At 38.6% G+C, this 20,128-nt stretch overlaps 2 protein-coding genes across 2 annotated transcripts; both read right to left on the reverse strand.

The window, feature by feature from the left end:
* Nucleotides 1-247: 247 nt before the first annotated feature.
* On the reverse strand, nt 248-13,778 carry npc1l1 (NPC1-like 1). Its single transcript, XM_077714685.1, has 21 exons — nt 13,645-13,778; nt 12,462-12,632; nt 10,684-11,589; nt 9,476-9,769; nt 9,170-9,393; nt 8,883-8,983; nt 8,179-8,351; nt 7,985-8,113; nt 7,738-7,920; nt 7,544-7,658; nt 6,668-6,933; nt 6,518-6,607; nt 6,242-6,432; nt 5,194-5,321; nt 4,983-5,112; nt 4,801-4,856; nt 4,555-4,705; nt 3,331-3,562; nt 2,583-2,696; nt 2,347-2,509; nt 248-1,599 (listed from the first exon to the last, which is right to left on the reverse strand). The coding sequence occupies exons 1-21, from the start codon at nt 13,687-13,689 to the stop codon at nt 1,376-1,378; spliced, it is 4,086 nt and encodes a 1,361-aa protein (XP_077570811.1). The 5' UTR covers nt 13,690-13,778; the 3' UTR covers nt 248-1,375.
* A 4,378-nt stretch (nt 13,779-18,156) lies between these two features.
* LOC144195996 (paraspeckle component 1-like) lies at nt 18,157-19,771 on the reverse strand. Its single transcript, XM_077715957.1, has one exon. It carries the CDS (start codon nt 19,659-19,661, stop codon nt 18,366-18,368), a length of 1,296 nt encoding a protein of 431 aa, XP_077572083.1. The 5' UTR covers nt 19,662-19,771; the 3' UTR covers nt 18,157-18,365.
* Nucleotides 19,772-20,128: the final 357 nt, after the last annotated feature.

The raw sequence follows: 20,128 nt of genomic DNA on the forward strand, positions 1-20,128 counted from the left end.
ATTATTTTATAAAATCAGCATTTTATTTTTTCATTTAAATAGTGATATAAAAAGTATTAATAATGACAGAAAAACATTTTAATATATATGTAATTATTTTGTTTTATTTTCATTTATTTTTTACATTAATTTAAAATGAGTTCACTTGCCTTATAAAGTGTTAAAAGGGTAGAAGACTAAACTGAGCCAAAACATATTCTTACAAATTAGTTTTATAAAAATTGCCTAAAGAAATATGGATTTTTTTTGTTTGGATGCAAAAGTATATTTATTTTCTGCTGCACAAAGTAAAAACATTCCGTCCGAAAGTTACAGTGACTACTAAAATTAAAAATGCTCCTAAAATCCGTGCAGCAAAAGTACAAACGTCAAACGTAGGCATGTATGAAAAAGTGCATTTTGACAAAATATTGGAGTGTGGTCGTTTTCCTCGAGTGCTAATATTAAGTAGACATGAAAAATGATCAGTCTCACAGTGCATTTTTTTTAGAATTGGACATCTATAGTTGTCAATGGCAGGCAATATTTTCATTTTGCATCACTTCCTGGTATTTGTAGGCTATGTGTCACTTTCTATAAATTTTGGATCACTTTCTATTGATTTTCAGGGACTTTCTTGATTTTGGCCCATTTCTAGCACCTCTAGGGGTACTCGGACGTTTGGTCTCCGGACGTTTGGTTCCCCTGACGTTTGATCGCCGGATATTTGACAACTTGACAGAGTTTACTGTTGAAATCAGCTCTCAAAATTATATTGATGAGAAAGAGAGTTTAATATCTAAATATCTAAAGTTTTAACCAGCTCTCAAAATTATATTCACCCGGGGGACCAAACGTCCGGGCGAGCAAACGTCCGGGCGAGCAAACATCCGGGCGAGCAAACGTCCGGGCGAGCAAACATCCGGGCGACCAAACGTCCAGGCGACCAAACGTCCGGGCGACCAAACGTCCGGGCGACCAAACGTCCGGGCGACCATCCGGTCACTATTTCTGGGTCACTTCATGTTGGTTTGTAGGCATTTGAATCTTCCTTTTTTAACTCTTTGGCTGCCAAAAAATGATAAATGAAAATGAAATAATGAATTCATTCTGTCCACACAGTAGGAATGAGCTCCAAAAATCTGGCATGGCGGATTGGACGCACCGGGATTGACAACCCCGGTCTAAAAAGTCCAAGAACACTGGCATGCTGGTGAGGAGTTAACAGACGTGAAGTGGTTTGGGCCTTCAACAGGGCCAAAGATGGAAGGTATGTGATCAGGTTAATGAATTCCATAAATACACGCTGGTTTTCTTGCCTCCTGTTTGATATTGCACGTTTATCTCCAGTTGAGGTATTTATTTACCCTAGTGGCCCTCGATAAGTCTGTCCAGTTCAAAACCGGTCTTCCCGTCCCGCCTCCACGCCAGGTGACGACGGCTCGTCGGGGTAGGCGGGGGCCGGCGTGGTGTCGGGGTGTCCGTCCTTGTCGGTCTCGTTGTCCTCGTAGCTCTCGTTGTCGTGGATTTGTCTCCCGTTGTGGGTTAATTCCACTTCTCGTTGCTTCTTTTGGTCCTCTTGCTGGATTTGGAGTAGCACGGCTTTGTTTACACCGGGTCCTGGGAAAAAGGGAAAATGGATTAAAATTGGAGTAGGGTGATAGGGGGGTTCCTGGGGTTTGGATTTGGGGTGGCGCTAAAGGGGACTTGCTTGAGTCAGAGGGGAATATTGGAAAAATGTATGGAATTGGATCAGGACTAAAATGTGTTTTTTTTCTGTGTTAAAATGGTTGTGTCATAGTTGTAGGGGGCCAGTGAGGAAAAATAGACAATAGACTCCGCCCCCTCCTGATCCAGACATTGTTAATATGTGTGGCTCCAGTTTCTTAGCTAGGTCTACAATGTCTTCTGTGTCTGTTTTGCTACTACAGTTTAGAAATTTCCCCAATACGGGATGAAATATAGTTTTAATCTAATCTGATCTAATTCCTGGTTAATGCTAGTCAGATTTTTGATTTAAAAAAAATCAGGGTGAGCCTAAAATACATTAAAAAATTTAGAAGCCATCTTAATTAGACTTTTCAATTAGATTAAATTAGATATTTGGGAAATTTTACTGTCACAGTAGCAAGAGGGTGAGAATACAGACACAGAAAAATACATTTTAGACATTAATAAATAAGTTAATTAAGAAATTATAATAAGATAAATTGAATAATATATAAATAACAATATATTTAAATAATTGTAATCTAATGCAGGTTGGATCTAGTCATTATTTTTGGAGTGAAAAATACGGTTTATATGCGAGAAAATACAGCACTATAAAATGTTCTAATACTTTTCTCTTTTTTTAGAGACACGTACCAAAGTAGCTAAGCACCACAGGAAGGAAGATGAGACCATGAGCCATCCCCAAAAGCGTGATGACCAAGTTGAGACGGAAGAAGAAGATCTGGATAAGCTGTGCTTTGGCGAAGGCCAACACCAAGATGCCAGGTAGATTGGTCATGGCCACGCCGGCGAAAACCTTAGGAATTACCCAAAAAATATTTCATAGTCTGCCATACTTGGTTACAAACGAGTCAACTAGAGAAACTTACCGCACTACCCATGTTAGCCGTGGCCTCCTCGGCTCGCTGGACGCGGGTGGGCTTCGTACTGAGGGCAAATGATCTTGTCATGTGGGACACAAATTCCACAGAAATGCCCACCGCCTGGAAAAAAGGGCGCTCGTTATTGTCCAAATTCATTTTTTTAAAATTCTAAACCAGTCTCGACGACTGTATTTCTTTGAGTGGTATACTATAGGCCATACTTTCATCTATGCAGAGGTAAACTGGCATAAAATTATTTGAAATAATCTGGGTTCTGTGTAATAAGAATTAATTTCTGGCACAAATTCAGGGTGTGGTTGCCTGGGATACGCTCCAGCACCCCCAGTGATCTTTGTGATTAAATGAAATTGATTAAAATTCTATTATGGAATGAACATGTGTCAAAGTGGCGGCCCGGGGGCCAAATCTGGCCCGCCACATCATTTTGTGAGAACTTTTAGTTTTAGGAGCAAATTAAAATAGAGTATAGATGTATATTCAATTTCCTGATTTTTCCCCTTTTAAATCAGTAATTGTAATTTTTTTAATCAATTTTTTCTGTGTTTTTAGTTCAAAAATAATTTAGTAAAATCTAAAAATATATTTTAAAAAAGCAAAAATAAACATTGTTTTAAATCTATAAAAAACTGAATATTCAGGGCTTTTAATCCAGTACTTTTAATCCATTTTAAAAAAAAAAATCTAAATATTATATTTAATCTATGTGTAATGATAGTGAAAAGTGCATACTTACTGTCACCAGGTTTATGAGTGCTACAGCATTGTAATGTATATCCCACAGGGTCATGACCCCGACGGTATCCACGGTGATCATGATGATGGTGATGAGGTTAATGAAGCCGGAGCGCAAATCCAGGCCCAGAAGGAGACAGCACACCACAAATGTCGGAAGGAGACACAGGGAGATGTTGAAGAGGCCTTCCGGGATGATGGTCAGGTACTGCTCGTAGAAAACGTTGGTCACCCTACAATGGGGGTGACGGAGGGGGGTCGTACTCAGTTTGCTTCAAATAGATCTCGTGTGGTATCCGGCCGGACCCGTTAAGGTTAGGGTTAGGGGTCAGGGTGGCCCGAAAAGTTTACTGATGTAGGAAAACCCCACTTTAAAAAAATATACTGTATATATATTTCAAAAATATACTATATATTTAAAAAAAATACTATATATATTTTAAAAAAATATATACTATATATATCTTAAAAAATAGACTATATATTTTAAAAAATATATACTATACATATCTTAAAAAATATACTGTATATATTTAAAAAAAATACTATATATATTTTTAAAAAATATATACTATACATATCTTAAAAAATATACTGTATATATATTTTTTTAAATATACTATATATATCTTAAAAAATATACTGTATACATATATTTTTTTAAATATACTATATATATCTTAAAAAATATACTGTATATATATATTTTTTTAAATATACTATATATATCTTAAAAAATATACTGTATATATATTTTTTTAAATATACTATATATATCTTAAAAAATATACTGTATACATATATTTTTTTAAATATACTATATATATCTTAAAAAATATACTGTATATATATATTTTTTTAAATATACTATATATATCTTAAAAAATATACTGTATATATATATTTTTTTTTAAATATACTATATATTTGAAAGTATATATATATAGTATATATTTTTTTTCAGATACTTTTTTTTAAATATACACTATTTTTCTTTATATACTATATATTTAGATTTCTTTTAAAAATATGTACTATATTTTTTTTTTACTTATTTTGTACTACTTTTTACTTCAGGGGAGTGGCTTCCGCTTTTGAGTATACGAAATTTTTTTCATTTTTATGAATTTACAAAACAATTCATTAACAAAAATAATTCCCCAGAAAAAAAACCCTCAATGTAGTGAATCCGCGATATTCGAGGGATTACTGTAAACAATCTCACGTGTAAGGGAAAACTTCAAAATCCGGATCGGTTCCAGATATATTCCTCATGCGCTTGGTGATGTCGAAAGCTAGTTCTCTAGCCTTCACCAGCGCGGCGGTGAATTCCTGCGAGTTGGTCAGAGGCGTGTGGTAAGCCATGAAGCGCGAAGCTGGGTGGGTGATAGGGGGGGGGGGTGCATAAGGACAAACGTCACCCTATGTAACATTTCTCCGGACCATCCTTTTCAAATGCGGCGATTCCCACCGATAATTTCTCCCTTCTCGTCTTTCACCACCGCCGTGTCGTAGGCGCCCAATCCCCTTTAATCAGGGAAATCACAAACAGATAAACGAACATCCACTTGATCCAAAACGATGATGCGCAACCCAGCGACCCTAGTGAGGATAAACTAAACATGAGAAGGAATAAAAATGGACTTTTCCTACCCTTTGGGACACTGCAAATCTGGCCTGTTGGCCAAAAAATGAGGGAGAAAACGGTTGAATTGTTCCGTGTCCGGTCGCAGGACGCCATCTGGAGGTTTGGCCATGCATTTGCGTCCACATAGTAACGCCGCTTTGGAAAAATATTAGAGTAGAAAGGCTTCAAAAAAAAGCCAAACAGACTGAGGGAACTTGGGCAAAGAGTCATGCTTACATTTGTCCGCCGGACAGAACTTTCCCGCATTTGGACCAAAACTGTAAAGTCGACAGCATCGGGAACCCGGGTTCAGCCAATCAATGAAGTCGTCTACCCAGGAGTTTGCGGAGATTCCGATGTATGACCTGCGTTTGACACCATGGGAAAATGTCATGGAAATTTTCAAAGGATACTATCTTGTATTTAAAAGCCTCATAATTCACATTTATTTGTTATAACTTCCTAGTAGCAAGTGGAGGAAGGGGGAGTGGCTTATTTTTGTGGATTTTCAGCGTGGATTTTCACATTTTTATGAAATTCCACCAAAAAAATAACAAAAAAAAATTCCCCCAAAAAAAACCTGCAGGTAGTGAAGTCGCGATATTTGAGGGATTACTGTAGTTTACAAAAAAAAATTCTTAACTAAAACCCACCCATTTCAAATGAACACCCACTTTTGCCTGTTAATAAAAAAAATATAAACAGAAGTCAGCTTATTAGGGGTTGTTTTTTTTCTTGAAAAACAGCATCTTTTAAAAATTTAGATTTAAAGTCATCCTGCCTTGACAAATTTGAATAAATAAGAATTTCGTGAGGCAAATTGTAACAATTTCTTTAAAAAAAAAAAAAAAATATATATATATATATATATATATATATATATATATATATATATTAAATATATATATATATATATATATATATATATATATATATATATATATATATATATATATATATATATATATATATATATATATATATATATATATATATATAAGACATTGCATAATGCGATCTAACAATGTCAACAAAGATTGTTATGTTCCATTTACTGGATGTTGTTTTTCAATCAAATAGTATTAAGCATATCTAACTATCTAATCTGTTTTTTTTAATCACAGTTATTGCCCATTGACATTTATCAGCCCCAAGCAGATAATTCCCTGACATTGTAGCTATCAGATCTGATTATAACCAAGCTAAAGGTGCTACGTTGATACGGCTCAGTTCAAGGATATGTCAACCCGAATAATCCAAACATCAACACATTTTTTCAACTCACAGTTCAGGATGATTGGCGGCATATTGAATCTTCTGCGTCATAGAAAACTGGTCGCATCCCACACTGGAACAAACGGCGTTCATGCCTTCCACTGTCGTAAAATTAAATCCTTTTTTGGTGACAAAATAAACCGGTACTCCCACTTCTAAATACTTGTACAAATACTGGAAATAATCCAGCATATAAGAACCCTGCAAAACAATCAAATACAAACATTTAAACAACAAAAAAATGCCAAATTTGCCATTTTTTACACCAAAAATACCAACAAAATACCTGAGGCATGGCCAATTCCTGATCCAAACCCACCGTCACATGAAACATTAAATATAAAGAACCGCTGAACATGAAGATAAAAATCACCATCTGTAAAGAGTCCGGGTCAGAAAACAATTCAAACAGGCCTAGCTAACGATGCTAACATACCACAAGGAATCGTATGTATTGGTTGAGTAGAACCGGGGCGTAGTAGTCCCTCATAAGGGGTAGGAGAAAACCCTGGTTGGGTTTTTGGGGTTTTTGGGCCGACACGGTGATGCAGCAAAGCAGCTCGCAGCGGTTCTTGTCTTGCCGCCGGGCGTCCAAGGACAGAAGGGCCACAAATGCCGTCATTTGGAGGACAAAGTCCATGAGGACAGCCAGAGCGGCGTACAAAGCGAAGGACTTGACTGCGGGCATGGTGGACAGGGCACCTTAAGGAGAAGACAACAATTGGACGCTAGTTAGCGCTAGGATCTTTGGAAATAGTCGGGGTATTAAGAGAAGAGTTGGATGATATGTCCCAATATGGACAGTTTTTAAATGGTATTCAAATCATCAAAAATTAACCATAAATTTTGAAATTGTGCGAGAGAAGTCATTTGATTTTCCGCAAAGTGGAAACTAATGAAGAAATGGAAGGGGAGGAGCCAGCAGACGGTGTTTGATTCGATAGAAAAGAGTTGTTGTGAATTGGTGTTTTTATCGTGTGATGAGTCGGAAGATGAAATTGAAAGTGGATCGTAAAAGTCAGGAAAAATGTTGTTGTGAATTGGCGTTTTTATCGTGTGATGATATGAAATTGAAAGTGGATTGTAAAAGTCCTAAAAAACGCGATCCTGGTCGCTTTAAATATCGTAAAATTGCATTGTAACATTGTAAATATCTTGAAAAACAAATACATATCCTACAATCCAAGCCTCAAATCTCATTCTACATGACAACAATAACGTTAAAAAGCATTCAATTCAATTTTGACGCAATAGTGTGACTTTAAAAAAAACTATCCTATCCCCCAAACTAACAAATTCATCAAAAACTTACCCAAAAAAAAGCATACCGCCTCCGAAAGACTGCACAAGAGCATACTGGGAGCAACACTTCCAAGCACCCGGCCGATATGCTGTTCTCTCGTCTCATTGGTCCTACGCACATCTCTCTACCAAAAACAACATCATAACATCAACCAATAAGAAACCCTGCCCACTCCAAAATCTCCATATGGAAAAAAGAATCACCTGGAACTCCAAAACAAAGATGAAGATATTATCAGCGCCAACCGCCAGAACCAGAAATGGCACCACCTGGAGTATAACTAGCGAAGAGGGTATCCCGATCCAAGAGTAGAACCCCATAGAGGCTAGAACTGAACATCCGACCACCAAAATCCCACCAAGACCAACCAAAAACTTGGAGTCCACCTTAAAGAACAACAAGAAATATTTGTTTTTTGGTCTTTGGCTATTCTCCAAGATGGAGTCTTACCAGAATCCGTCTCCAAGAAGAATACTCTCCAAGCGCCACGGCGATGTAAACAAAGATGACGGCGTAGCTGATCATAAAGATGGGAATGTCCTCTGCTGTGGTTCGGTTAATTTCGTCCTCCAGAGACCTCTGACAAGAACAAAGTCATGAAAAGTTTGGTTTTTTGGACCAATGGGATTGGTCATCTCAATTACCTCCGCCATGTAAGCAAATGTAAAGTTGGCATTAGGGTCTCTTTGATACTCTTGGACAATTTTAAGGAACTCTGTTTCCCATTGCATGGCCACGTTGAATTTAACGTCTGTTCGTGGGTAATTGTTGAGGGAGAAGGTTAAGATGAAGGCTTCCGCGTTGGTGTACTCGTCACCTGAGAAAGAGAAGAAATGACTCTAACTCATGGATGTCAAAGTGGCGGCCCAGGGGCCAAATCTGGCCCGCTGCATCATTTTGTGTGGCCCGGGAAAGTCAATCATGAGTGCCGATTTTCTGTTTTAGGATCAAATTAAAATGAAGAGTATAGATGTATATTAAATGTCCTGATTTTCCAACTTTTAAATCAATAACTGTCATTTTTTAATCCATTTTTTCTGTTTTTAGTTCAAAAATCATTGTGTAAAATCTAAAAATATATTTATAAAAAGCTACAATTAACATTATTTTAGATCTATAAAAATTGAATATTCGGGGATTTTAATCCAGTTATTTTAATCCATTTATTAAAAAAAATCTAAATATTATGTTAAAGCGGCCCGCAAACCAACCCGAATCTGACACCCTTGCGTCTAACCCTTGGCCTCGTGGAGACCAAAAACTTCAATAGTTCCGGCCATGTATCTCTTCCCCACAACCTCCGACATCCCACTAGGCTTTTCTTCAGTTTCTCTAGTTTACTACTTACCGTGGTAGCCCCCTACAGCCAGGAATGGAAAAACTGGAGCACCATAGTCTGCCATGCAGCTCAGTCCTAAATCGGTGATGTCTTTGAATGACAGAGGTGAGCTTGAGAGGACATGGAAGACAAAAATCGTTCAGTAAAAAGGCTTTAGGTTACAACTTGATTTCAGACGGACACAAGACACACAAGACATTGAAGAACTAGTTAAAAAAATTGGAGCCACACCACAAAAAGTCCACAGTCTGAGACTGAGGTTACCATCCAGTTTTTATCGATTAATAGAAGCCTACCTGAGACAATAAATAAGATGGTCTCTCCAGTCCACTTCTTTGGTCTCCCCCAATTCAGTCATGTTGACTTTTGCGTCAATATTCTCCAAACTATTCTGGAAGTATTGCGGCAGACTGTTGACCGCACAGTCGGTCAAAGACGAGTTTTTCGGGTTCAGCGGCGCGAAACAAACGTCCTTCAGACTCGCAGTTCGATTGAGATCTTCAGACCAGAATTCAATGTTCTTTTAAAACAAAATAGGAGATAAATATATGTCAATTTACATGTTTTTTGTGACTGTATACTTGAATTTAGGTCATGTTTACCTGTATTCTTTTCTGTAGGACTAACATCTCAACAATGAGATCTTTAGAGACGAGGCCACTAAAGTTTTGCCGTCCAAAGAGCAACGAGTCGTAAATATGGCCTTCTCTGCCAGGTGCTGTTAAGATCAACTGGTTTGTCCGGAAGAAAGGGCCAAAGTGTCTATCGTGGAAGTCTTTCTCCTGGCGAGCTCGGCTACTGGGGGCGGACCAAAGTTCTACTGGGTCGGTGGTCAGCTCGATGGACATCAGGCCGGCTGCGAACCCCGAGACGACCACAGCCGAAACCAGGAGGACCTGGAAATGAAGGAAGACCCATTTATACAGGTGAATACAGTTATGTTTCAACCCATCTAGCATGAATCATTTAGTAGTCTATGTTATGTGTTAAAGTGGCGGCTCGCGGGGCAAATTTGGCCCGCCGTATCATTTTGTGTGGCCCGGGAAAGTAAATGATGAGTGCTGACTTTCTGTTTTAGGATCAAATTATAATGAAGAGTATAGATGTATATTATATTTCCTGATTTTTTCCCCTTTTAAATCAATAATTGTCATTTTTTCAATCATTTTTTTCTGTGTTTTAGTAAAAAAAATATTTAGTAAAATCTGAAAATATATTTTTAAAAAAAGCTAGAATAAATATTGTTTTAGATCGATAAAAATGGAATATTTAGGGTTTTTAATCCAGTTCTTTTAATCCATTTATAAAGAAAAAAATCTAAAAATTATATCTAAAATGGTCCAGCCCATAAAATCCATTTGACATTAAAGCAGCCTGCGAACCAACCCGAGTCTCACACCCTTGATTTAGCTAATGTGTTTTAAAAAATGATTAAAAAATTACAATTATTGATTTTAAAAGGGTGAAAATCAGGAAATACAATATACATCTATACTCTTCATTTGAATTTGATCCTAAGACAGAAAGTCACTCATTATTTACTTTCCCGGGCCACACAAAATGATGCGACGGGCCAGATTTGGCCCCCGGGCCTCCACTTTGACACCTGTAGGCTAAACAGTCCATCTGAACAAAAACCAGGACCCACATTGGCCCTTGAAGGTGCCTTAAAATTGCAATCAAGTTAATTCCAGTCAGACTCAAACCTCATTGGTCAAACTCTTGGGTCCATTGGAACAAAAACTGCCCCCCCCCTTAAGAAAAACCTGAATACTCAGTGTAGTTTGCATATTTTTCGAGAGCCACTAACCGTGAAGGGGTACGACGCCATAAAAGTCCCCCAAGACTGGAAAACCGAACTTAGAAAAGCTTGAGCGGCCATACTGTTCTTGTCAGCACACGTCACCTCCGACGGATGGACAACCCGCGGATGTCCCGCATCCGCCTTCCGATTTTTCCCCTTCACACCCACGTTCTGGTCATCCCGATTCCTCTTGGACTTGAACCAAAAGGACAACAAGAGGAAAAACCCGAAGAAATATATCAACAGTGCAAATAAAATGAGGGTAATGACGAAAAACCCATCCGTCCCCAAAAGTCTGAAGGGTCCCGGTGGCATCGGGGGTGGGGGAAGAACTGGACAGGACCCTTTACAGTCCTGGCATGAACACGCCCGACCTCCAGAGGGCGTAGTCTCGTTGCATCTTAAGGCTCGCCCGTTGTAGGGAACCACACCTTCGGGTATTCCTTGGGTTTCCCCGCGTTTTATGAGTCGGAAATCAATGTCTAAGGGCGCCAAGCCGTTGCTGGAATCCCCTTGGAAGTCGAACCATCGTTGCGGGGTGCAGAGTTTGGCGCCGTAGCGGCCGCACATGGTCGCGATGGCGAAACCTCCCGTGGCGGGGATGCGGACATTTTGGCAGGATTGGAAGGAGGCGTCGGCGAAGTTGGATGACAAGTACGCCTGGTACTCCACTACGGCTTCCCTGGTTTTTCCGAGGGTGGTGACGTTCATGACTTTGGTGACTTTGACTGATTGGCTCTGGTTGGGGCTGCAGGTGTTGATGCAGTGAAGGTGGGCAAAGTTTTCCGCGCAAGACGGGCATCGGACCAGCAGGGCTTTGGATAATGTTAGACTCATGTCCAAGGATGAGAGCTGTTTCAGGGAGCAACATGCTGTTGTGTTGCCTGGACCCTTGTCCAACATGGGACATACCTGCATAGGGAGAACAGGTTTGAGGTTTTGCATATTATATTATATTTATATTCATGTCAATATATGAATATGTATATACATATATACATACATGTACACTTATATACACATATGTATATATACATACATGTATACATAAATACACAAATACATATATAGATATATACATATATAGATATATACATATATACATATACACATATATACATATATAATTATATACACATACATATATACGTAAATACATATATTCAGATATACACATATACACATATTCACATATACACGTATATACACATATACACGTATACACACATATACACATATATACACATATACACATTTCCACATTTCCACATATACACATATAATCATATACACATATACACATATACACATATACACTTATACACTTATACACATACACGTATATATACACATATACACACATATACACACATATACACACATACACACATATACACACATATACACACATATACACACATATACACACATATACACACATATACACACATATACACACATACACACACATGCACACATATATACACATCATTACACATATACACATATATACACATATATACACATATATACACATATATACACACATATACACACATATACACACATATACACACATATACACACATATACACACATATACACACATATATACACATATATACACATATATACACATATATACACATATATACACACATATACACACATATACACACATATACACACATATACACACATATACACACATATACACACATATATACACATATATACACATATATATATACATGTATACATATCTAAAGGGCTCTGCTACGGACCTCTTTGAGTTTGCGGTAGTGTTCACCCGTCAGTTCCCGGGCTTGGCTGAAATTCCGGCAGGGGACGATGGGGGGGATGAGGGTGTCTTCCAGGGAGGGGTTTCGGCCGCATTCCTCGTAGAAAGCGCAGTAGCCGGCTAGATGCTCGTCCTGCGACAGCACTTGCGAAGTCTGCAAGTCAGTAGGAGGGAAAACGTGTTAAAAAGTTCTCAGTTTTTGCTATTGGGCCCAGTGGCCTGGCAGTTTTGGGGTCCGGGTTCGATCCCAGGTCTGTCACATCGTGGAATTTGAGTATTCTTGTTGAATTTATGTAGAATTAATTTGTGTTTTTCTACATATAAATGCTTTTACCCAGCGTGTATAGGTTTTCTCCGGGTATTCCGGTATCCTCAAAACATGCTAGCTAAGCTAATTGTACACTAAAATAATAATAATCGAACATAAATTGCACCCAGGTATGAGTGACTGCTTGTTTGTCTACTTGTGATTGGCTGGGTGTCCCCCACATCGTGCTGAGTTAGGTGAGATTGGCTCTAGCACCCCCTGCGACCCTTGTGGAGGTAGGCGGTTGGGAAAATGGATTATTGAAGGGATTTTTGGTGGAATTACTGCTATCTGGCAACTTGTTATGGAGAAAATGGTTAAGGATCAATATTTTGTAGGTTTATTTGGATCAGAGATTGTTTTGTCTTTTACATTTTTGGAAAAAAATGAAAGATATTGAATGTTAAATAGAAATGAGTGTCGATAAGGTTGTGCTAAATAGCTTTAAGATGTTAAACAACAGCAACGGGAATCAGTATCAGTTGTCATCAAGGCTGTACTGTGCCCTAACATAATCAGCGTCTTCCTAGAAATGATAAACAGCACAATTTCCAGCTTGATTAGTTGGACATTTATGACACTCGTTTAAGAACACATGATAATATCACACTAACCTCTCATTTTTCACAAAAAATCACCAAAATAAACAATCACTCATGACAACGTAAACAAAAACACCCTGTTTTTTCCACCAATTGGCAAAACAACCTCACTATTGCACAAAATCCAATTCAAGTCAACTATTTACGATAAAAATCTTTAAAAAATTAAATTAAATGCTCTAAATTTGACCCCGGAAGCTTCTAAGTCCCTCATTTTTTGCAACAGTCGACTTTACAACCTTAAAAGTCAAACTCACCGTCAGAAAAACGATCAAAACCACCACACGATGCATGACCGTCATTTTTTTAGGGCGTCCTCCACGTTAATCAATGTCCTCCCCACATTTGAACGTCCACTCCGATCGAAATTTGAGTTGTCCTCTCTGTCCTGTCCGCCTTGAAACTGTTCACGGTCGAGGATGTCCCAAAACAAGACATTTCCTATGAGGTCACACCGGAATTATCTGGTCTGATGTGACGACTGGCCAATGGCGTTGAAGGAAGATCAATAGACTTGCCTGATTATTAACTAGGGAGGGACTTTGATAGGGTTGCCCATAGAGATGGCCGACAAATGATACAATCAGTCATTAAAACCACATCCCAGTGACTACCGACTGTACAGAGATTAAATATAACCAGGCACCGATGGCTCGTGAGTCTAATGTGGCTCTTTTGATGTCTGCCTAAGTGAAAATGTATTCATCATTTTAATTTCTTGATATTTCCTTGTGAATGTGTTCTGTCATTGATTAGCAACAGCATAACACAAGTATTTTTGTACTTTAAGTGTTTAAATGACCACAAAAAAACACATTTTCATTTATTTTGACTTTTAAATCTAGATTATGGCTCTCAATTAATAATGTTTAAAAAAATATAATGTTTTTTGTCTCTCTCTGTCACATCTTGTTGTGGTTGTGTGTGATTTTGCCTCTTTTGTCCCTCCAGGCTTCCCTTTCTCTTGTAACCAGCTGCTTTTGATTTGGTAATCAGTTTCTGTCTGTCTATTTAAATACTGTGAGTTAGTGATCATTGAAAACTAGTGAAGTAGGATTACCCCTATTATTGCTACCATATTTTTATATCTTTTACTCAAAATTTTTGCTAGATTTAGATTATTTGATGGGTGAGTTACAACCACGTCTCATTTTTGTTAAATTCATCAAAAAATCTATTTAATTTTTAATTAATTTGAACTTTAAAAGCATTCATAGTAGTTGTAAACATTTTTTTGTTGATTCAAAATTTTCTCTCGAGACCGACACTTTTTGAGATCATTAATTAACATAAATATAGTTATTTTGATACATAATATGACACAATATTTCTGTAGTCATTCATAAAACAGAATAGTAATATTTTTTAGCAGAATTTAAATGTTTCAAATTGAAAAAACATGATTTTCATATTCATCATTTTTTTGACTGTCATTTTTTTTAATGGAAAATGTCATGGGAAATGCCATATTATTTTTCCAAGATTTTGATGAGTCCATCAATTTATTATTTCCCATATTTTCAACACGGAATATTATCGCTCCCTTAAATCAAACCCTATAATCAACGGTTAAATCTACAATTGATATTCTTATCATCTTCCAAGGTCAAAATGGCGATAAAAGCCGAGCTTCAACCAACGTGCGGGTGAAAAGAGCAAAGGTACTCAAACATTAAGAAGACATGATAAAATTGATGCTAGAAAATGACAACAAGACCTAAAGAGGCCCAAATGGGGAGGAGCTTAATTACCCATCCCTGACCTCACATGTTTGCAAGCCTTTTTTCCAACCAGGGCCGGAAAATAAGGGTTTTTCGGGGGGTTTTCCCATAACTGGGCCCCCGGTTTTATAGTCTAAAAATAGGGAGAAAACAATTTTTTTAATATGTGTAGAGCAATAATTGTGTGTTTTTGTGTTAAAATGTAGACGGATGGGTGGTTAAGGCCTCTGCCTCGCAGTTCTGGGCTCGAGGGTTTGATCCCAGGTGATAAAAATGTACAATTTGAGCTGATTTGATGCCAGATTTGACCTTTTTTATTCTTTTTTTTAAACATTTATTAATAATTCTCTTCAGGTTTGGGCTATATGGTGGAATGGAGGTTTCTTAAGATAGATGAGTGCAATTATCTCTTAAACTCCTCGACATGATGCGCAACTTTTTACGCCGTAAAGATAAGATGACACGCTACAATCTGCACTCGCCGTCAATATAAGTGTCTGTTGTATTAAAAACAACAAGATCATCTCATTGGTGCTTCTTAAGCTCCGCCTTGAGTGAAACTTTGATGATATTTATAAATTTGGAAAACATAAGTAAGGTTCATATTGGCTCAGCTGAAAGAGAATTGACGTTTGACCTTCTTTTTTGTGTTTTTGATTTAAAATGTGTCGTAAAAACATGGATATTGTTAAAAAAGAAGCAATTTTTCCTTTTTAACATTGAAATTTATTACTTAAATGACATTTCTTACATTCCTCTATTAGTTGTTTATGTTTTTTTTAATAGTATTCCTAAAAAAATAGTTTTATTCCCAAAAATTCATTATTTTTTGACATAACATACGACCATAAATATGTGGAATTGATTGATTAAGTCTGACCGTTCAATATTTTTGTCAGATTTATAGTTTTGAAACAAGTCATAGCAGGAAACAAAGTGGAAAAGGAGTGGGAAAGCCGGTAGACTGTGACTCAAATTACACACAGTATAAAGGATTGCCTTTAAATGAGTCATGTTTGAGTTCACTGACTCATTGTGATCAATAGTGTTTTTGCTCAGGGAATTCATTCACAAAATGGTGAGGTTTTTTTTTAAATATATTTTTTGATTTTACAAAATGATTTTTGAACTAAAAAAAGAAAAAATGGATTAAAAAAATGACAATTATTGATTTAAAAGGGGGAAAATTAGGAAATGTAATATACATCTATACTCATTTTAATTTGATCCTAAAACAGAAAGTCGGCACTCATTAGAGATGTAGAGTGGTAGCCTAGTGGATAAGTCATCAGTCTCCCATCTATGTGGTCCTGGGTTCAAATCCTAATGTTTGCGAAGATTTTCCCACTATTATTCAGGTAAATGAATGAGATAAAAGTATAAGTACTACCTTTTTCACTCACAGGGTGGTGGCCCAGTGGTTAAGTCATCAGTCCCTCACCTCTGTGGTCCTGGGTTCAAATCCCAGTGCAAGCAAAGATTTTTTCAATATTATTCAGGTCAATGAATGAGATAAATTTACAAGTACTACTGCTTTCTCTCACAGGGCGGTGGCCCAGTGGATAAGTCATCAGTCCCTCACCTCTGTGGTCCTGGGTTCGAATCCCAGTGCAAGCAAAGATTTTCTCAATATTATTCAGGTAAATGAATGAGATAAAAGTATAAGTATTACTACTTTCTCTAACAGGGTGGTGGCCCAGTGGTAAGTCATCAGGTTGCCACCACTGAGGTCCTGGGTTCGAATCCAAGTGCAAGCAAAGATTTTCTCAATATTATTCAGTTAAAAGAATAAGTTCTAATGCCTAAGTGTTTAAGTGTATAAGTCTTCAGTTGTGAATGAAGCATTTTGTTGAAAAAATGACTAAGTGTTTCACCCCATTTCCTTGGATAAAAAGTTTCAACACCTATGTATAAGTGGGGCACGAGTTGGTGTAGTGGGTTGCACACTCGCCTTTGCACCGAGAGAACGTGAGTTCGCTTCCCGGTGTCGGCGGTTCACTGACCAAGCAAGCGGTCGAGGGTCGGCCGAAGGCCGACCCGAGAACGCCTTTCGCACAGACAGGTCCTTCAACTGTCTTCCGAACTGCCGAAGGCAGTTCGGAATATAACCTTTTGCTGAAAAGTATGACTAAGTGTTTAATATAAATTTAAAAGATTTTTCTTTTTTTTTTTCCTTCGTGTTCCATTTTCCAGACCACATGGTGAAGTGATCAGCCAAAGGACAACAGCGGGAATCGAACCCTGGTCTCCCAGATGGGAGTCCAGTGATCTAACCTCTGCGCCACTAAGTGGCTACACTTTCCTTAGTAATCATTTGAGTTTCTTGACAAGAATTCCACAGAAACAACTAAGTGAAAAAGTGTCCCAACCGGGAATTGAACCCGGGTCTCCCAGACGAAAGACAGGTGAGTTAACCACTATGCCACCAAGTGGCTACGCTTACCTTGGTCATCATTTGAAGGTCTTGACTACTAATATCTAGATAAATAAGTGAAAATGTTTCCGAGCAGGGAGTCGAACCCAGGCTGCCCAGACGGCACTCCGGTGAACAAACCTCTGCGCCATGTAGTCAGCATACTTTTCTTTGTCTTCATTGGAAGTTCTTGACTACACATGGTTGTTTCTATTTAAGGGAAAAATTATTGCTTATTTGAAGTTTTTTTTCTTAGTAAGGGAAAACATCTGAAATTAGTTTTTAATTTCAAATGGAAATATCATTTTTTCAAATTATGTTCAATATCAAAGTGGAAAACCAAAAATATTTGTTTCTATTTATTTTTAGATTTTACAAAATACTTTTTGACCTAAAAACACAAAAATATTGATAAAAAATGCAATTATTGATCTAAAAAGGGAAAAATCAGGAAATATAATATACATCTATAATCTTCATTTAAATTTGATCCTATAACAGAAAATGATTTACTTACTTGGACCACAAAAAAATCAGACAGCGGGCCAGATTTGGCCCCCGGGCCGCCACTTTGACACCATTCCCATTAATAACCCTAACATTATTTTCCCAACTAAAAACAGATAGACTCTCTCTGACATTTTCTTAAAGAATTTATTAAAGAAAAACTGCCTTTCTGGACAAACATCTTTTTTTAACAACAGTGAAGAAAAAAAAAAAAAAAAACAACAACGACGGCTCCACGGAGAAATGGCGAATTCCTCCCAAGTACAACATAAACTTCAACGCCACATTTTGCAAGAACTTTAAATTTTTCGTTCTGTCCACAAAGCGGCGTTTTGTTTTAAAATCGCCGCTGCTTATTGGGCACATAGTCCCCGGGTCCGGGGATGCCTCTAGGAAAAGCAGCCTGAGCCCCGGGCATGTTAGCATTACCCGGCCCGGCCATTAGGGCGGCGTTGTCGGGCACCATAGCCGCCGAGGCCATATGCATCCTGATATCTTGCTCGGCTCCCTCTCCCTGGAATCCCCCCCTAAAGCCCTCCTGCTGGCGTTTAAGCATCTCCTCATTCCGCATCCGCATCTCCTCACGACGACGGCGTTCCTCCTCCTGTCGTAACTCGGCCTGTTTACGTTTCTGCACCTCCTGGCTATGGAGCTCCTCCATCCTACGTAGCTCCTCCTGTCGGCGTAGTAGATCTTGCCTCATAAGCATCACCTGATGCTCATGGCGGGCGGCGTCCATCTCAGCTTCTAGCTTCTCCTGCGCCTCCTTCATGTTACGGTCCACCATTTCATATTGTTGCTTCTCCATCTCCATCAAGGCCTTCCAACGCATGGCATACTCGTACTCGAAGGTACCCGGTTGGGCGAAACGTGGAGGTTGTTCGCGTTCCTTGTGGTATTGCTGGTTTTTGTTAATCAACTTCTCTGATAGGCCCTCTTCGTCATCCAGTTGGTCCATGGGCTCCACCACGATGGGTCGGGGGAAGGCGGTGAGGAGATAGGCGCCATCACTGCACTTTTCCAGTGCTTTTCTAGCAGCTGGTTTGTTAGTGTACTCCACAATGCCTTTACCTGTTGGTCGGCCTCGGTCGTCCACTACGATTACAGCTCGTTCAATCGGGCCGAAGACGGTGAAAGCTTCCTCCAGGAGCTCGTTGGATACCAACTCGGGGAGGTTTTTGATAGACAAGGCGGCGCCGTGTGTAGCGAACCTTACGCGGATGGGTCGACCTCGGAACGGGGTGTCATCCAACTCGGCTCGGGCAATTTCGGCGATGATTCTCGTCTCCAGCCGAATGAAGCCGAAGCCTCGGTCTTTGTTGACGAAAATCTCGGTAGCTTTGCCGTACTTTTCGAACATCTTTCCCAGGTCTTCCTCGGTGACTCCGCCGGCCAAGTTGCCCACGAAGAGACGGCTACGTTGAGTGAAGGTTTTCTCGCCGGGCTTTTTGAAATTTTGGAGGTCCAGTAACAAGGCCTCGCTCGGCTTGGTGGTGGTGGTGGTGGTGGTGGTGGTGGTCGTCGATTCGTTCGGCTCCTGCCCGTTTGTATTTCCTCCGTGGTTTTTTTGCTCTCCCTGAGCAGACTGACGGTTCGGGCCATGGTTTTGGTAATGGCCCCTGTTTCCTTGCATTCTTTTTTTGCAACGGACTAATGAAACCGAGTCGATAAGTCGGCCGATTCTCTTTGCAGAGAGCGGCGTACAAAGACGGCTAAAAAAAAAATGGAGGACTGTGCGGCGACTCTATTGTGACGTAAAAACACAGCGACAAATAGATTTCAAGTTTATTTTCTAAAAGCAAGGAAATATATAAATATAAAAATAAGCATAGGCTGCCGAAATCTTGTATATACAAAATGTATCAAAACATATACAAGATATGCCGCTTTTAATTTTATTTTTAAAATTGTTTTTATATTTAAAAATAGGACGTCTTTTTGTGACGGAGGAAAAAAATTGGGGAAATAAAGAAATTATTATTTAAACAATGTCACTAAAACTATAGCAACTGTCTATCAAAATGTTTTTTCGGTGTTCTGAACCGCTTCTCGTGAGATTTTAAGTTAGCCTTGGATGACGTCACAGCAAAGATGTTCTTG

The sequence above is a fragment of the Stigmatopora nigra genome, chromosome 4 (assembly GCF_051989575.1).
Source record: "Stigmatopora nigra isolate UIUO_SnigA chromosome 4, RoL_Snig_1.1, whole genome shotgun sequence".
Taxonomy (NCBI): Eukaryota; Metazoa; Chordata; class Actinopteri; order Syngnathiformes; family Syngnathidae; genus Stigmatopora; species Stigmatopora nigra.